Source organism: Dromaius novaehollandiae, chromosome 2, assembly GCF_036370855.1.
Source record: "Dromaius novaehollandiae isolate bDroNov1 chromosome 2, bDroNov1.hap1, whole genome shotgun sequence".
Lineage (NCBI taxonomy): Eukaryota > Metazoa > Chordata > Aves > Casuariiformes > Dromaiidae > Dromaius > Dromaius novaehollandiae.
The window spans coordinates 81,352,764-81,372,881 of record NC_088099.1 but is presented as its reverse complement, the minus strand read 5'-3'; the positions used below and the strand labels follow the sequence as shown (position 1 = coordinate 81,372,881).

The window sequence follows — 20,118 nt, the reverse complement described above, 5'->3', positions numbered from 1 at the left end:
AACTGCGTGCTACTCTGTTTGGGAGGCGTCTGGTTTTAAGCAGAGGACAGAATGCTCATTTTTGCTTAGCTGAATGTAGTAATAAAAAAAATTGAACAAAGTCATTGAAAAATGGATTAATCCGGAGTATAATTTAGAAATATTCATATCTCATATAAATAATAAAGATTTTAATTTGGATGTTTTGAAAGCATTCCAAACACCTTTCCCAAAATTGTAAGCATTGCTGTATCAAATGCAGGAAGCTACCATTATTTATCCAATAAACTGTATCCAGAAATCGCACAGTTTTGTGTGACTACATGTGACTGGATCGCGGCAATAGACTCTGTGTCATTAGGCACATTCATTTGTCTTCATCACCTTTCTTTAGGCCTCAGATTTGACTTGGTTTAAATAACGGCATTCTTGTCTCTTTGGTATCAGCTCTATGGGTTCTCGTCATCTCTGAAAGCAAGTGTTTGATGTTGTTGAGTATTTGTTGCTTAACTCTAGATTTCTGCTCTTGAACAATGTTTTTTCAGGCAGATGGTTGGACTGGCATGCCTAGGGACAGCTGGTACAGACTTCTACAGCTGCATCTACAGCTATGTGAAGGATGAGAAATCGCTGTCTTCTTATGGGGGCATGCTTGTTAAAAAGTCTTTGAAATTTTGTAAATGCTTTGGTAAGAACTATTAAATTGGTGATATAAATTTTATCACTACTGACACAAAGAACATAGCTGCAACATTATCAGACTATCTCAAATGCCTAGGATCATTGGGCATTGATGAAGATGGTTTTGGTTTTGGGGGTTTTTCCCAGATACTCTTTTTTTAGTAGTTTGTGGTGATGTTTTTTCTCATAGTCTGGTTGAAAGGAAAATAGATATGTTTAATAACTGAAAATAAAAACACTTGTTGTTTTGATATCAGAGGAAAAACCTGTGGTCATGAGATACTCCTTAATAATAAACCCCACCAACTAGAGAGTGGGTTGTCAGTGCAAAAGATGCAAATATAGAGAATGCACTTCTCTTACTTAGTAGAAACCTTTCCTAATATTCTGTATAATCACACTGTAAATATGGATTTGCTTTCATTAAAATGAGAAATAGGAGGTTGGATAGTCTATTAAGTGTCATGGGAAAGTATCTAGGTGAACAATCTTTTTTCTCTTCTCAGAATTCTCCAGTAATATGTAAACTTTGGAAATTTCTTAGCAGTACTTTCTTACTCTCAGAAGTTTTTATTGTTCTCAAAGATCTTTATATTCAGCTTTTTATTCTTCTTGACTTTCTTCCTTTCTTTGCACCAGTTTCAGGAAATGAGAGATTTATATCTTGCCCATGTAACTTAAGAGTTTGACAGCTCCAACCACAATGTATGTGGGTAATTTCAGCTGAAGCAGGGAAGGCTGGAAGGAATATTTGTTTATGACTTTTTTCTGCTTAACATAAGCTAAGAAGAGTAATTGCATACAGCCTTGCTCTTTTTCAGAGGTTGCTACCACATCCACAGCCTATCTCAAATAGAGCTTATTGATCATTCCTGATGGGCTGCAACAATACAGTAACTGTTCCAGTAATTCACTGGGTAGACTCGTTTAGCATAGCGCCTCAGTTCATTAATATTGAGCAGCTTGAACTACAAAGCAGCTTCTGCCGTGCTTTAGCCACTGTTCAAGAAAACGTGCTGTAAGATCATTTGGGGGGAAAATACTTTTTTTTTGCTCAGGCAATTGATACATTTCCTTATGAATTTTTGAAAGGTAAGACAAAATACATGGCTCAAGGTCAGGCATTTACATTTACTTTTCAATAGCTTCTTTTCTGACCTGTATGAGTCCTGCATGTCCCAGCAACAGTCGGGCTGTTCAGCTGCAGGTACTGGTCTCAGCTAAGAGGAAGATTCCAGAAGACATTAAGCCCTTCACTGAAAGTTTGGCTGAGATCACACATGCAGCAGCACAGGAGAGCTAAAACATAGGAGACAGGGAGTGCAGGAGAGGTCATGGCTGCTGATGCCTTCTACCTCCCAGACAGGCCCAGAGACAGGCTACAGTGGCATCTCTTCTGTCACCCTTTATCTCATGACTTTGAAGAGGACACCATAGGCAGAACATGCATCTTATGCATGATTAGCACTTAAACCCCTCTGTCTGCCTGCCACTCAGCTGCTTGTGGGCACATGCAGCAAGTCCAAAGAATAATGCAGGAAGCTTATGCAATGCCACTAGAGTTACTGCTCCTTTCGTGCTCATGCATGTGGAATACCAGAGACTTCCAGCGCCCTTACAATGACCCTGAGGTATCATAGTTTCTTAAAAAAGGTCTCCTGCAGACATTTTCCCTCATAGTTGATGGTAAGTTAATGCAATCATGTGCCAAAAGTGAGTAACAACAAGGGCAGGAAAATGCAATAATTAGTATCAGGTTTTTTTAGATGCTTTCTCATAGCTGGGCAGAATGACAAAACTGTGTTAAATGTGAATTTGTCTGCAAGTATGATTTCTAGTGCTTTAAATGCACCAGTACAGCATGAACACATTTACAACTTTATTTATATCAGCTGATTTTTGGCAGTACTTGAGATTGTACGAGTGTAAATACTTGGGTTAAAAAAACCCCGTGTACTCCCACATGTGCACAGAAAAATGTACGGGGTAGATATGATACATCTGATGCATTATAGATACTTTGTCCCTGAAATAATACAATGAATATCCTACACAAACACTGTTCAGCAGCATTATGTCTCCATACTATGTGCAAATTGGAATGAGATGGATGAAGACCTGAATTTGTGTCTTTGGACTTCACAAGTTACGTTAGGGGACTTATAAAGGTGTTAAGCTCAAATGTAGTGCAAGCTCAGATTTGGCCTGTAAGAGATGCTTCTGATTTGTTTTTTAAAAAAATTCTAACTGTGCAAGTCATTGAATTCCAAGAGTTAAAATAAGTCTTTAATGTGTTTTCTATGAGCCTGTGAGAAGTCATTTCTGTCAAGGATGATGAATTACAGGTAGGAAAAGGGAGAACTGAGTCACGTATATAAATATAAACCTATATAAATATATATATAAATACATAAATATAAACCTATTGGTTTAAAAGCAGAAAGGTATTAAAAAGCATTTCAAAGGCACAGCTCTATCCCAGTGTCATTTAAAGGGATTTTTTTCTTCAGAAGGTGATTTTCCTGTTGTTTCTCAGCCACTGCGGGGGTCTGCTGTTCCATTTTGTTAAACTGTGGTAACCTTTGTCCAATGCAATGAGTTTTATATTTGAGCAGCTTTCTGGTTTTGAGAAACTGCTCATGTGTATTAAATGTCCCACTAGCTCTACATATTGGTGTTCTACCTTAATTTAGAAAAAACAGTGTTCTGGATTCTCAGTGGTTGTGAACTAGCACAACTATGTTAAAATGAATTAAGCTTTATTAGTTGATAATAGATAAGACTGGGTTGACTGTCCCTTATATTAAATTATATGTAGATTTTTAAAGTTAGCTTAAATAACATGATAATTGATAATTCCTGAAAATAGGAGAATCTAGGTCTTTCCCAGTGTGAATTCCTTTGTTGTGTTGTTTGAATCATAACTGATTAAATTGATTAAATCAGCTAGGAAAATTAACTGTTGCAGATCTAAACACAGAATTAATTCGGTCTGTGCTATCTTTGTATGTGTAGCAGATATATAATGTTATGATACACATTTTTTATCTATGTAATCACAGCAAGTTATAACCCAATGCATTAAATGGTTTACTTTGTACGATATCATGTAATCTGTACATGTCAAAGATGTTAGAGAAAAATTATATTAAAAAGTCAAGGATTATTTTTAACACTGGTATTAAGACTGAATTTTCTAAATCCTTTTATCTGTACATAGCAAAGCAAAATATGTGTTTATTATATAGAGAAATAAGAATCACATATTTAAAGTACTATTAAAATTGCATTCCATGTATTACTGTTGTTTAAAAAGCAAAAAAAGTCTTCAAAGTTCCTTCTTTTAAGAAGTTTCATGCTTAGGTGCATTGTGCATCCCAGAAGAAAAGTGGATCACTTTCTGCTGGAACAAAATTTCTGTTTTTAGCAGGAATGCTGTTTGTGCATATCCTGCTTGTTGTCCATGTTTTAATATCGCCCATCTTGGGGGACAGACTAAGGTAATTTTTGTGGCAAAACTCCATATTTGATGAGGAAAGAATCAGTTTTGTGAGACGTCGTTCTGCCAAATAAATTGCAAACTAAAACCTTAACGTTAGCTGACTCTCTGGCTGAATGGCAGCAGAACAAGACACAGTGAAAGGCCAGAAGAAGTTGTATAGTCAGGGAAAGCTGCTCAGTCACTTTTGGGCCTCTCAGGGGCTGGAGTGTTCATATCCTTGCATAATTTGTTTTTGCACAGTGGTGTTTCTTATTTTTTTTCCCTCCCCTCACGGAAGGAGAGAGAATATAGAGATCTGACCAGTATGTAAAAAAGGAAAATCTCTTCCTTGGCAAGTCATAGATTTACCTCTTAAGATATGTTGATCCGTGTTCCTCTTCAGTAGGTTTCTCTTCACTACCAAAAAAATAAATGCAGTGAAAAGAGATTTTGTTATGTCAGCTGGCTAAAACACTGTGCATTTTGCCAATGCTGTGGCTCATTCATAAAGATTGTTGGGTTGGAAATTTGGTTGTTCTGTGAAGGATCGCATGATGTACTAAAGTTGAGAGTGGCTGCTTGCCACATGCATGCTGATGCCTGTATACACGCACGCATACACATGATAGCTTCAACTGAGATACTGCTCTAGCATTTCCCTGTTCTTTGCTGACATTGTGATATGTACTTTCCAACAGTGGGATGGAGTTGGACCTCTCCCGGACTGTGCAGAACCACCCAAAGGAATCCAGATGCTGTGGCACCCTTCAATAGTCAAACCCTACCTCACACTTCTCTCTGAGTGCTCGAATCCAGACACGCTGGAGGGGGCAGCAGGGGCACTGCAGAACTTGGCTGCTGGGAGTTGGAAGGTAGGAACGGTAACCTGATCCATGTATTTTTAAATTCAGAATCCCCTACAGATGACAGCAAGTTAATGATGTGAATTTATGTGAATGCTTCTCATAGTGGAATAACTATGCTTTCAGAGAGCTATCTGCAGTTTGATTTTAGACAGTATTTTAAGTCTCTTGAACTGATAGAGATAATCATATCACAGGAAAGCGCAGCATACAGCAGTGAAGATCCCATTGGTCCAGTGAAATGTGAAGAATTGCTGCTGAAAACAGATATCCAGATGAGAAGAAGCAGAATCTTTGTAAATCAATGGTGACACAAACATGACAAAAGAGCCAAAAATATCACCAGTGACAATCCAATGAAACCCTGTTGGTTTGTCAGTGCAGAAACTGGTTGACGTTCTGTTGCTTATGAGAAACTGGGCAAGAGCATAGCAAGGTGAAGTGACACCAACATGAGTAATCCCACCATTTACTTTTTAAAAACCTAAGAAATTATTAAAATACACCATCTTTATGGTTAAATATGTAAAATAAGCAGGGAAATGCCCAATCAAGGCTATCTATTCCATGTAATTCTGCTTCTCAGTTATAATCAAAAGATCCAGTTTTCCATCCCCAATTATTTCCAGTGAATTCCAAAAATTATTAACTGATTTATTTTATCAAGTTCCCTTAAAAATCATTAGTTTTTGAAATATTTTCTAAATTTACACTAATGAGTGGCCTCATTTGAGCCTGGTTTACTTTCTAGGACAATTTCTGTATCCCTTTCCTGATGGTAAACTGGTCTGATTGGGTGAAAATACTATCTAACCCTATTGCATAAATAAAATGCATTGTTTCTAAATTAATTCTCAGTGGGGATTTTTCACGTTTACTGTGAAAACACACATGTATTGGGGCATACAGTTTTCAAAGTTGGGTCTCAGACAGTATCCAGTTTGGTTTTAAATGTTCAGGCATTCAGATTAAATACATGAGTACCAATTTAATTAGGCACTCATTTTGAAATGTTAGCCCTGACGCTAATAAACGACTTGTTTTTCCATGAAGTTTTTTTGGAAGGTTAGCTGGCACATTCAGTAGATCTTCAGAGGCATGTAATTTTTTTGAGCTTTATGTTCCACCAACCTTATAAAATGCCTTTGACCATGGCATTCAATGACATAATGAAATGAATAACAAAATCTCTGCCTAGTGATTTTGTCTTGCAAAGTGCTATGTATATACTGTGCCTGAAGATCATTACAGTTTTACTATCCCCATATTAAAGACCACATCTTATTATGTAATCTTGGCACAGGAACATGGTACATGTGTTTTATTCATCTGGGAACGGGTGTAGCACTAGTCCAAATGAGAAAATGATGTATGACACATTTGTGAGGACTAATAGAAATGCTAAAATCCAAATAGTGCCTTTTTCCCATTTCTAATAAATCTATACCTGTCATTCTTTAGTTGGCAGATACCGTGAACTGGAGAGGAAGGAAAGCTTTGCAGAGCTCTTTTGTGAGGGATGTTAGAAAAACTGACTTGAACTTTATATACACTGGTATCATGAGGAAGGCTTGGTTGTTCTCTTGTTACTCTATTTTTCTAAAGATTCACCAATTCCATTACAATTGATGTGCAGACACAAAATGAATATACTTAATTTCACATGTCATATTAGCCCTTTCTGTGAGAGGAATAATCCTCTTTGGGGATTACATAAGCATTGATGTTTCCACCTTTTGACCTCTCTTTTCCACTGCTGCAGTCTCTGGACATAAAATGACTGAAATAAAAGATAAACTCTTAAAAGAAGATGTTATTTCTCAGGGAGATTTTCATTTTCTGAATTCCTGCAAGAAACTGTAGTTGTATAAAGACTGGGAAATGATTTTTGCTTGAAGTCTTTCAAGAAGAACTTAGTTTGAACTGTATGATAAAGTGAAAGAGAGAAAAAGAGGAAACTATATTAAAAATAAATGATGTTGCTATTGCTATCAATGCTAATAGCAATTGTGGCTGGTTCTTTTTTTTTTTTTTTTTCCAAATAGCATTATTGTAATAACATAAGAATCCCAGACAGCATGCGGTATCCAGTGCACCAAGCATGCTCCCACGCTTCACAAGATGTGATCTCTTCTTGAAAAAAATTTAGTGTAGTTCATGTACTTACATGATTTTTTTCCAACTGGTTTGTCCTTTAGGTTCCTCCAGATATAAAGCTGTCTAATCCTCTTCAGTGACAGAGAAGTAACGCTTTTAACATGGGCAGTGCTTAACCAATGTCATTATGAAGAGGAAGTGGGAAGATAAAAGGAAGCCTAGAATAAGTTTAAAAAAAAGTAAAAATTGTCTGGGGTATTTAGATAAATGTCTGCCACTACAATTAACTATTGATACATATCTAAATCCCCTAGACTAGTTTTGAAAATCTCAAATACAAAAGGGAAGCAGCGATATGTAGCTTTAGGGATTAAAAGCTGAGAGGGGCTGAATGTGGGACAAAGGTGTTTTTTATTCCGGAGAATACAGTGATACATACACATGATGTCAACATATGCACACGTGGAAGGGAATAAATCTTAATAAATCTTAGCTTGTAGGGCATTTTTAGTCCTGTTTCACTTGCAGGAATTCCTTGTAGAGCCAAGCACTGCAGAAGTAATAATAAAAAAAAGGTGGTACGTACATACATTTGCACAACATTTTTTTATATCATGGCAGAACACTGTTTGGGCCGAAGTCTTGCCATCTATTACTCATCTGTTGACTAAATTAGCTTCACATACGATGGTTAATACAGTATATGGTCTTCATATAATTATTATTAGAATCAAGACAAACAATAGTGAATCAAATAGGAGCATATTGATGACAAGTATATTAACTGGTCCAAATGAGAAAGTTTACCAGCAAAACAGGATTCTGAGGAAGGTATGAGGAAGGATATTTTCAATGGAGCATTTAACCTGAGATAGATCACAGTTGTATATCTTCCGGTTATGAAGAAAAATGAATAAATTGACAGCTTATGTGCAAAGCAGAACATTTTGGAAGAGGCTGTTTCAGGTAAAGTTGAGTGTTCAGGATGCTAGAAACCTTACAGCTGAGATGATATGTTTCCTCCCTGATGTGGTGCAAAGTGATTTTACAACCATTTGTTTTGGAAGGACAATTAGAGTTTGAGTTCCTTCATCTTGCACTTCTGCATCAAGGCATTGGTCCATAGGGAGAGCAGAGAGGTATTGGAGCCTGAAGAGAGAAATACTTTTCTTTCTTGAAAAGTGACATGCATCTGCTCACAGATCTCTCCTTCTTTGTTCATATACTTATTTGATGCATCTTTGTATGATATGAATGGCCTTCCTGGAAAAATATATATGGAGATGTCCAAATATGTGGGCCTGGGGTGGGGAGGACTGGCAAAATAAAATATTCTACATTTCAGCCAGAATACACCGATGTTTCAAGCCTGACTGTTGCTTCACATGGTGGCCTGCGGTAGTAGCAGTTGGTCAGTGCATTTCTGCCTCGCTATGTGGCTGAGGGCCACTGGCAGTACGCGCTCCATGTATGTATGGATCTGATTGTCAGCTCCGTATGTGCACACACCTATCACCAGAGCAGAGCTCAGCTAGTACCTGGGACTCTGTGGATTTTGGTTTGAAGGGACTCATTGCTTTCCAAAATATGCTCTCCCATCAAATTGTAACCAGGATAATTTCGCTGTATCATAGCTTCCTGCAGGCAGAAGGAACAACCCATAGAAAGAAGAGCTGCTGGCTTTAGTTTTGCTCTTTCGTTGCCACTTTTAGATACGAGTTTTCCAAGAGTAGACTTTTTCTAAGTACACCTATTGCAGTTTCTATTATACTTAATATAATCTCATATTTTAGAGCTGCCTAGTACTATGAAAAAAACCTAAGCAAATATATTCCTCAGGCAAGCTTAATTAGAGTTTTCCTTCAGGAAATAAGGCTCGAGACAGGCCTTTAAAAGCAGTGGAGACTCTTATCTCCCATTAGGAACCTCCTCTCATTGGGAGCTCTGTTAGTTGTCTTTGGCACTTAGTTTGGGTTTTGCCAACCCTGTGGAGGACACAAAAATAAAAATAGGAGGTTTGCTGACTTAGTCAGCTATATTCTGAAGACACGTGCCTGCTTTTTAAGAAATCCCTGTCACTGTAACCCTGCAGACCTGACGTCCTTTCTACAGTCTCATTTCATTATTTATTGTAATACCTTGGATATTAAAAAAATATGAACTATAAAATGACTCATCCTGTAAAAGGAAATCTTCATAGATATTTTTATATCTAGTCTGCAATCAGTAATTTTTGTTGGCCGGGGGGAAGAAAGGAATGGCAAGTTCTTAGTTTTTACCTTGGTCAGTAAGCTATTAACAAGTTAAATTACTGAGCATGTAAAAAGTTATGTTCAAAATGTCCTATGGGTAGCGATATCAAGACTCCAAGTTTATGTCCTTTGGGAACAAAATTTTGCTCTCAGGAAGAAAGGAGATACCATTGGAAATCTGTATATCTGTACATATCTGACAGCTAAATTTAGGCTGTTGACAGTTTGTCTCCTGGAGACATTTCTGCAATACTTATTGCTGCGATTTCATCACCTGCAGGATCATTTTTGTACTACACATGGTTAAAAACCACAGTGCTGTCATCACAACTGGGATTTCCTTATGTATATATAAACACAAGGACCAAGAGCTAGTATATTTCTGTTGACAGTGTAATGCCCTACGTGAAGATATGTCCTAAACCTCCTTTGAACCTTTGAACCTTTCTGTGCGCCAGCTGTTCTGTCTCAGTTGCCATTCAGCCTTTTAAAACTCCCCTTGGCTGCGTAGATGACAGGGTAGCAGCCCTCGTTTTCCTGAGTGCCCATTAGGTCCTTCCCCTCCATAACGTCGGCAAGAGGGCGGCTCTGCACATGTCCTGCAGCAGAGCGAGACCACTGTGGTCCTCAGGCAGTTTGTTTTGCCCCCTTTCCTTTCACTTCCGTCTTTGACCATGCTAGGCAGGGCATGGCAATGCGCTCCTGCTGGGTGACTGCATGTCCCTGCCTTTGATCCCCAACAGGTACAACGCACATGTGAACAGGGTTTCTGAGTCAGTGGCCTGATCTCTTGAGATAGTTCAATGAGATACCAGTCTTTGTGCCCTAGGCACTCAACTACGTCTATTTGCTAAATTCCCTCCTAGAGAAATTTGAGTCTTATAGGAGCAAAAGACCTATTAAGGAAATTATTTGGATAAAGAAACTGAAAACATAAAAGGGACTACTGATTCAGTCACAAGGTCAATGCAGCTACTTCAAAGAGCAGTAAGAAAAGAGTCTCCAGCTCCTTGCCATTGAAACACTTACAGATAATGAAAAATTGTTGTTTAAAGTAGCAGCCATCTAGTTTAGCAATCTTCCTCTTATCAGGCCAGAACATATTGTGGGTTCTTTGCCAAACTTCACTGATTACTCTAATTATTTACATATTCACCCTTTAGAGTTTCATCAGGCTATTCCAGGAGGAAGTTATTTGAATTCCAGTGAAAAGGCTTTCATTCGTTTTCTCCAAAATGCTAATGTTATGAATTCTTATACTATAGAGTGGAGAAGACCATTTATAATACCTCAGTTACTCAGCAAAGGCAAACTTTCTAAAGAACCAGTGCATTAATCTGTCAGGAAATCTGAACCGGGTGGGATGCCTCTCTCCCAAACCCCCATAGGTGAGACAGCATCAGTTAATACAGAGAAGCATATTGATGCGTCTTCTGTTAGCTCCATTTCAGTTTAACCTTATTTATTTATTTAGCTGTATATCTTCACCCACCAGATTTCTCCTTTCTGTTTAGCTTGACTAAGGTCATGATACAAGAGGAAAGTAACCAGTTAAGACTTTCCTCCTGGGCAGGCGAATCCCAGGCTGTTTTCTGCAGTCCCAGCACAGAGATGTCGAGAACTTCATGGTGGCCTCCTGGGTGGAGTTGTTTCTGAGAAGGGAACGCTGCAGTCAGGGAGCTGAGAGTCCCTGGAGAGTGCTCACTTTCTTCAGACGTTGCAAAAAGAGAAGTTCGCAAAGCCTTGCAAACTCATGTGGTGTGACTCCACAGGGACCCCGTGGAGTTAGGGGAAAAGTAGACCCATAATTTTCTAAGTGAAATATAAAAATATTATATATATACATTTTTTTTTTTTTTGAGCTGTGTATGTTGTGGTTAAGTATGATCAGACAAATGGGAATGTTATCTTTGATTACTCAATCTGCAGTTTTCTTCCACGGTCTGTTTTTCCTTCTGCTGCTTTTACCTGTCAGCGCCTTTCTGAGCCTCTCCTAGGAAACTATGAGTCTTTCTAATCTTCCTGGTTCTGCTGATAACTTAGTTTACTTTGTCATGCTTGCTGCCTTGATTTGGCTTGGATTTTGTGGCTTGTGTCTCATCTATTCCCCTTACCGCTTGGTGCCTCTGTAGGGTCTTTGAGTCAGAATGTTGAACTGTAGCCTTACAGCGCAAATTCCAGTTAAATTTAAGTGTGTATGGTGTCCAAAAAATCTGGAGGTACTCAGATAATACTGATGTCGATGGAAGGAAAAATGAATCCATTCAAAATATCAGGTCTGTTCAATTGTTGGCTTTTTTTTCCCCTCCATTTTTAGTTTGGGCATCTCTGCAGGTGCTTGGTAGAAAAATAAAGAAAACCATTCATAACCCTAAAAAGAGTTGAATAGTTAATTGGTTATATTTTTTTCTAAAAAAAATTAGTTTTATCTAGATGAATTACCCTTATGTAGACTTTCACCCTACTGTAATCTTAATCCCTGGAGGCATTCAGTCCTGAAAATGGTCCTTTATAACAACTGTGACAAACTAGGAAATAATTTTCCAGATTCCTGTATTTCTCTTTTTAATTACCATGACAAAAATAAAAAAAGAAACCACTAATGAAAGTGGACATCGAGATGCACTAGATACTTTCAAAGTGATGTATAGTAGTTATGCCCCACAAATTCAATTAACTGTAAAGAGTATTCGGTCACAGATTATGGCTCCTGTGCCTGTCTCTGATAATTTAGCTGCAGTTTCATGCAATAATAATTAATTTTTTTGGCTTCTTGTTCCTTCTGAAGTGTAGGCTGTTCTCATAGGAGTCCTTTTTCTTTACAAACTGAAGAGTTATTTGATCATTGACACTGCCACTGATTTGTGGAGTAACAGGATGATCAAGTATATTGGCAGAATGTCTCATTTACAGAGAGGCAGCAAAGCTTTTGTCTCTTTTCTTTTTTATGATTTTTCATGTCTGTCTTTTATACATCACTGAGCTCATATTAGCAATTGACCTGCAATATGGAAATGCAGGAGTGCTTCACGATGGCTTTAGGCAAACAAAAGAATCATCAGTATACCAAAGAGTGAATCAATTTTTCCATTCTCCGACAGAATAAAAGGTGTTGCAGCATCTCAATTGGAGTGTTCCTGAAATGCAGACTGCTTGCAGAGGCTGGTCCTCATCGGCAGTTCAGGGAAGGAGACACAGACAGCTCTTAGCACTTCCCAAATGGAAAGTTCTCCAGAGACTGCTGAAACAATTAATCCACATTTCTGTATTTCTGCCTAAGGTGAATGACTTGAAAATGCATCTGTAATGCTGGCAAATCGCAGTGACAAGTCGCTGAACTTTTCCAAAGCAGATAACATCAGTGTTTCAGAAAAGAAAGTTTATGCGGGGCAGAGGGAGAGGAACATGCAGGGTAGAGGAGAGGTTTCCCACATACTTTTCTCGGTTTCTCCCATTGCTTTATGTACATGTATCCATATGTGCATCTATAAAACATTGTATCTGCTTTTTTCCCTTATGAAAACTTTGGAGCCATATTATAGACTATTGTGATCAAATTAATGGCTACAAGTATTGAAGACTTGCATGTCATTTATTCAGAGAGGAGGTAAACAGTTTCTCTTTTTTCATACTCAGTTATTCCAGTGCTTTTCCTACAGTGTCTTTTGCTTTCCATAGGGTCAAAAAAGCATTTCTGATTTTGTTTCCTAAATCTGCTTGTTTCTTTTAAACTTTTCTTTTGGAATGGATGATGAAAACTATTATAACTAAGAACTTTGTTGTAAATCTGGGTTTCATAAAACAGGTCCGTGTGATTTCCCTTCATAGTTAACTAAAAAAAATTCCAAGGAGGAAAGTTTACAGGGATTTTTGTAATATAGTGAATAATCAATAACAACTTCTTAGATTCTCTCTTTGAGAAGAATAGACATAAATGTGATTTTTTTTTTTTTAAACAACAGCCCCACTGATTCCCCAGGCAATCTACATTGAAAGCAGTAAATCTGGGATGTACTCTTACATTGAATATCAGCATCTCACAATATACTGACTTCTAGCCAGGACTCTCACCTCCGCCAGACAGGCTCACTACCTGCTCAAAATAGCCTCCCCATTAACTTGACCGCTCACTCAGGCGGTCACCTTGTAGTCATGGCACACATACTGGATGCCTCCCCTGAGAGAATTGTAGAAAAATTGAGGGTGAGAGTTTTTAACTGCAAAGAGCCATTGCTCTGCATACACCTGCTGCACGTGACAGTGAATTTAGCTGACAGGTAAATGCACGGGTATTAAAAAGAAAGCTTAGAAATGTTAATTTGGGGTTTTCGTAACATCCCTTATATTTAATATCCCATTAAAATCAAGCTATAGGAAAGAAATTATTTTTCAGTACATACTTTCAGTTAAAGTCTCTGATCATTAAGATTTATTTTAGTTTCATGTCTAATGATTCTTCCTCCAAGATGAACCCATATACTGGTTGTAGAGAAACTGGAGGAGAAGAGAGCATAGAATAAGATCAATCAAGAATCCTGCTGCAACTTGTTTATTTTCTCTTACCTTAGAGCTATTCCTTGCTTTGCTGCAGAAAACTATGGCACATTTACATTTTAGACACATTACATTATAGTGCTCAATGATGCTGAGAATCTCATGTCCCATTAACCTGAATAGAGAAGTTACTGTAACCATTATCGCTTTTGTCTTAACACAGTCTTCATACTCTGTCCGGCTGGCTGATTTTTGTTATGCAGTGTTACTATAGGGGGGAACGATCAAATAATATTCTTTACACGCTGTTTTCTTTTACTTTCTCCTGACTTTCCCTGAATGGTGTGACCTAAAATACATTTGAACTCCAAGCACTGCAACCCTGCAGACCCTGCCTGCCTCCCTATCTGCTATTGTTACTCTAAAGCATGTTCTGGCTTTTGTTGTGCAGGCACCTGTCTGTAGTATAAACTTTGAAGAGAGTACCTCAACTGTCCTAACTGGGGGCCATATGCAGAGGTTAAAGATAGTCTGCTGGCAGTGGAGTATATTTTCCTTCTTCTAATGCTATGTTTCATGAAATTTCTTTTTTTCCCTTTCTGTCTGTGGAGGATCATTATTTCTATGTAACTGTTCTCTAAACAAGGTTTGTGCAAAGAGTAGGGTTGCCATGACCTGAAAATGCTGAGGCTTGTGTTATCCTTATTTCTGTTATTTAAATATTTCTAAAGCTAAGGGCTTCCAGAACTTTACATTCACCATCCAAGCACGATCACGGGATAAGCATCCATGCCATGGCACTGAGGGGAGGGAGAGGCTCCCCTGCAATAAATTCCTTTAAAATATTGGTACTAGGAGCATGAATGTGGACATTTGAAAATTCAGAGGAGAGTTCAGGATATAGGAAGGAATATAGGCCCAGAAGATTGCTTGTTTTGATGCGGGCTGCACTAAGTAAAGCTACACATACTGCATGTCCAGATGTCTCAAATTTGAGAATATTCATAGACTTTAAAACTGCAAGGTCATGGGTCTAGTCTTGTTTGCATTTTGTAATTTCGTGAGTTCAGTGTTATTAAAGAAACAACGTTTACCTCGCTGTGTGGACCAGAAGCCACAGATGCAGTTCCAGCAAAGCTGCAGCTTCTTAATCACCCCAAAATGGGCAATGGCATGCATCTAATTTTGTAATCCATGTTAAATGATACACAATTCTCCTCATACAAAAAACAAAATTATTATGCAATATATATTATAATATATAATACAATATGATGCAATATTATATTATATTATATTTTTTAAACAGAAAGAGCTAAGACTCGAGAAGCATTTCCAGTGAATTCAGATGATTTGCATAGGAGGTGTAATCACTTAATGTTTTCTTTCTGAGATTCTCTTAAGATAGTTAACTGTATATATACAAGATGTTTGTATTTACATAAAGAGTATATCTCAAATACAATAATTATTTCTTCTAAGTTGATGCACACACACCCAGAGCTAAATTAGAAGCTGCATAAAAATAGCAGCTGCAATATCCCAACCACCACTTCAGGAAGGAAAAGATGTACCTTTCTTAAAACCAAAAAACACTTCCCACAAAATTGTCTGACTCTGATATCATTCCACTTCATGTTGTTGTATTCAGTGTTGTTTGATAACACTTCACACATACTTCTCTTACTGTAAGCTCTAATGGAACAGACTTCTTTAATGCAATTGTTCACTTTCAAGCTTAGAGGAACAGTAAATGGAGTGCAAGTCGTGTACTCCATTACAATGAGCTGACGGAGTTTGTCCAGCGGCCGAGGGTAAGTAAGTGTAGCACAGCACAGGGCTGAAGGCCAAGCTAGACCTGCAGCACAGTGCAGCACAGCACCTCCGTAGGTGGTAGCTGGATCACTAAGTCCTTGATGTACAAGAGTCTTCTCAGAAGGACCACTACGGGTGTCAAAACCAGAAGTACAGCTGTCCTCATTTTTTGTTCTCAACAAGGTGTCAATCACAAGAGAAATTATAAAAGTGCTTTCATATTGTTAAACAGAATGGTTCATATGATAATAACAAGAAAATACTCAGAGCTCTTGAACATATTTTGTAAAATATATCTTGTAATGTAAATTTTGTGGTTTAAGCAATGAACAGATACCATTATATGTTATATAGGAACTGCTGATACAAAGCAAGTGTTCTGCGGACTTGGGCTGTGTAAGTGTAAGCGGGTGTGCTAGGATTAAAGTCAATTCATCATTTAATGTTTTTGCTACCATAAAAAAATCTGTGGATTTCCAAGTCAAGTGGTTGCCTAGCATCATCAGTATGATTATTCCCTCTGTTTGGAGTTTACATCCACACGCTTCCTTCACCCATTACTCTATATCTGTTAGAAGTCCAGACACCTTGCTTGCTGTAATGGATTTCCCATGTCCGTCCTCACACTCTCTCATGTGTCTTTACAGTGGTCAGTGTATATCCGTGCTGCTGTCCGCAAAGAAAAAGGATTGCCAATCCTGGTGGAACTGCTTCGAATAGACAATGACCGGGTGGTATGTGCAGTTGCTACAGCTTTACGGAACATGGCCTTAGATGTCAGAAATAAGGAGTTAATAGGTATGTTCTTTCCAAACAATCTATATATTCTATGTTTTTTAGTTTACAGCAGGATGAGCACAATGAAAACTATTATTCTTCTTTCTAGCAGAATTTCTTTAAAACATTTTTTAGTGTGCCCTGTTCATATTTTATGTGAGAGCTCTGTGCTATACTGCAAAGAATTGTGTTTAAAATTAATAAAACATCATGCAGCATTTTATGATTTGTCATGCTGTAATCTCCAGAAGAAAGGCAGTGGCTTTTGTTCTGCTTCAGCACTTAAAATATGGCCTGTCTAAATTAATAGCTTTTAAATTAAGACAGAATTTTTCCATGGCCAATACTCCATTCACAGGCTGATAAGAGGGTAGCACTTGCATCTTCCAGATCGAGGATCTAAGCAGGGCAGCCACTCCTGATCCTCAAATAATATTGGGGAATATGAAGTGTCAAATCATAAAGACTTTAAAGATGGTGCCAGGAATTTACTGGACAGCTTAGCAGCTCCAGCAAAAGAACTGGGAGATACTTAATTCACAAATGCATGTGCATTTATGGAAGAGAACTGCAACTCATATTAATTGTTGTTGTCTCCGAATTCTGATGGAATAGTAAGCAAATTTATTAGGTTTTCTGGTTTGGGATTTTTCTTTTTAGCTGAAACTCATTCAAACACTACAGATCGCTGGATTTTTATTTTCATATTCTGCCTTTGAAAAATAGTCACTGCCTTTGTTCTGGATTATTTCAACAGGCTTGACTAAGTTATGTCTTACTTGCTCTGTACATTAAGAGTTTATTTTTATTCATTTATTCTGACTTGTTATTTTGTTATCATTGCAGCATATTTATGCTCCTCTGCTTTTAATTACAGAATTCCACAATTAGATACTTTGATCCTAGTGCTTTATTATTTGTATCTCAGGGCTAGTGCTTTGTTACAGCAGTGCCATGCAAGTCATTAAAACAAAGCTCTCACTCTCCTCACATACTGTACAGACTAGAGAAAATCCGCTGGCAAAAGGCTGTAAAGCAAACAGAGGCAGAGATTGGCAAGTCGTGTGAGCTGATGTGGTTGTCAAGGAACTGAACTCAAGTTTGCTGCTTTACCTGCAAGACCAGCTTCTGCTTGTGTTGTAGTTGATAGAATAGACAAGAAATTGGATTGTGTTCAGCTTTCCAGAAGCAGGATGCTGCATATGTGTTCTTAGTGTTCTGAGTTGTTGTCTAACAATTTTAAAGCAGACACAACTGCAGAAGGAAGTATATCAGACCATCTAATCTGTGCAAACAACAGACCTTTCTTTTTTTTTTCTTACGATCCTACCTCTACTTTCAGTCTTCAGTATGTCTTAATCTCTATTATTTAACATCTTATTCCTTCATTTATGGGACTGCCTCTGAGGGGTTCGGCAACCACATTTTAGGAGCTTTGATATAGTGCATTCATATTGAGTTGTGTTCTACTTACTGACATTACAAAAAACTTTATGTTGAATTTACTGATTTTAACTGTGGCTTGTAATGTCGTGGATTAGACCATTGATTTTGTTGCCTTTTCTGTGCTCCAATTTTTTTTTAATTGAAACTTTTATTTTCTTCCCAAGTATGCACATATGAAATAGATCCGTCTTTTAGTAAGATGTGCCATACACAATACTCTGGTAAATTATGGATAATAAGACATAGCTTGTGTAAGCCCCAAATGTTACTGTTTTATGGAATTTTCAGAGAACATGCAGTATAAACAAATATGAATTTAAAAAAGTTGGAAGGAGTCTGTTGAAAATAATTACCTAATAACTTTTTTATGTAGCCAATTTGTAATGGCAGTGCAATGCTGCTTGAATTTAAAGTATTCATAGGGTGATTCTGGGAAATTGTACTTCATAGCTGCAATACAAATTTGCTGCAGGTTAAAAAAAGCATAAGTTTGCCAATAAGATAGGCAAGGAAGGTATGACTGTAATTCCTGAACCATATTTATATGTTCACTTTTTGGCTTTCATCACTGAACTGGAAAGAAACAGTAATAGTGATCACTGTTTCTCTCGTTCCTGCATTTCGTGTAACAAATAGGCAATATCATAGATCCGATTTTCAGAAGTGCTGAACATCTGCAGTTGTTGGGGATTTCAGCTCATGTTGTAGGTGGTTTTTATGAACATTAAAGTTCCGCATGTTTTAAGATACCTTAACTGTTATTCTGGAAAGGAAGACAAAGGGGTGGTTGTTAGACATTTAAGTATCTTTCTGCCTAAGCAGAATCGGCATCCTGTTTCTCTTTCCTCATTGCAGTTTCTGTTTGTGAATCATATTCTTGCGGTGACAAACTCCAGCTCACAAATTTGCCCTTTTCCCTTTTAGATAATTTTTTTAAAGGTGAATTGTCCATCTGTGTATGTTCTAAAGATTATGTAGGTAGAATAGCATTTTTTAAAAATAAATCTGTAAAGCTTCCTTTTCAGTGGTGCTCTGGCTCCATTCCCAGCTACAACTTTCCACTGAAGTATGCCACAGAATGAAGCATTTCTTTCTCATTCTGCTGCTGCCAGGCAGCCCATAAATCAATGCTGACGCATCTGGCAAATATATCACCTTGCCAAAATCCCAACTCACCTGTACCAAACTACAAAACAAACAAAAAAAAGACCCTTTTTTAAATTACCAAAATTTTCTTTCTTGACTTTGTCCAGTTGACCAAACTATTTTGTTTTTTTCACATTTGTTTTTTCATTTGTTGTTATATTGCTAAAGTTTGGTGCCAGACTTCTCTGATAATTTATCAGAGCCATCCCCATGCAGCATTTTCCTCTTTTATAGTGAGATCTTCTTCCTGAGTGTCTTTCAGTGCTTACTCCATATGCTTAATATAACCAGAGGGTTGTATTTCTCCTCCTTGTTCTTTTTCTTCTCAGCCCTTCTGAACTGTGCCAATGTTTTCTCGACTCGGAGGTTGAGATAGGGGGCATATTCATTTTTTTCCTTTCCAAAACTGAATCCCACTTAGACCAAGATATGGTAAACTTGGCCTGTTTAGGACTGACGCTAGGTAATCCAGCACCTGGTTTTCCTTGCTTGCACATGCTGCTCAGGTGCTTTCCTTGTTATGTTCAGATCGCATTCATTTTCTGCTCACCTTTCAGGACCCACATCTTTATGAAATAATCCCCATTCTATGTTGCTTCCCAGCCACATTAAAAAGTGCCCCCCATGGGAAAGATTGTCAGCCTTCCATCTCTCCCGGCAGTGCCACAGCTGTGGGAGGCAGCACTGTGGGTCCTGAAAAGGGCTGGCTGCTGATACTGTCTTTCTCTGTTCTTTCTGTTTTCAGCAATTTAGGCTGCACAAAGGCCCTGTGTCCCTTTGGTACCCCAGCATCTTCCTGCCTCTTCTCACAGCCTCTATAAACATTTTGGAAGGCCCAGCTTCCTTCCCTTTCAACCGGGTATATTTGTTTCCCTTGCTCCAGGATATCTTCCGCATGAAAACCATTTCAATTTGATCAGAAGACTATACTTCAAGCAACATTGCTTTGGGCTTTTCTAAAATTTATTGGCCAGGCTTCCCTCATTTCTCTGACATCTACCTTAATGTGATTTCTCAATCCATACTTCAAGCAACACTCTTTTGGGCTTATTTAAAATTTATTGGCCAGGCTTCCCTCAATTTGCAA

At 37.9% G+C, this 20,118-nt stretch overlaps 1 protein-coding gene across 5 annotated transcripts in view; it reads left to right on the top strand.

The window, feature by feature from the left end:
- The window catches only part of CTNND2 (catenin delta 2), a 664,005-nt gene that overhangs the window by 571,148 nt on the left and 72,739 nt on the right, over window positions 1-20,118 (top strand). For all 5 annotated transcript variants that reach the window (XM_064506857.1, XM_064506859.1, XM_064506856.1 and 2 more), the window contains 2 exons: window positions 4,840-5,013; window positions 16,310-16,460. In XM_064506857.1, the coding sequence (XP_064362927.1) occupies window positions 4,840-5,013; window positions 16,310-16,460 (325 nt within the window). The remainder of the gene's footprint in view (window positions 1-4,839; window positions 5,014-16,309; window positions 16,461-20,118) is intronic.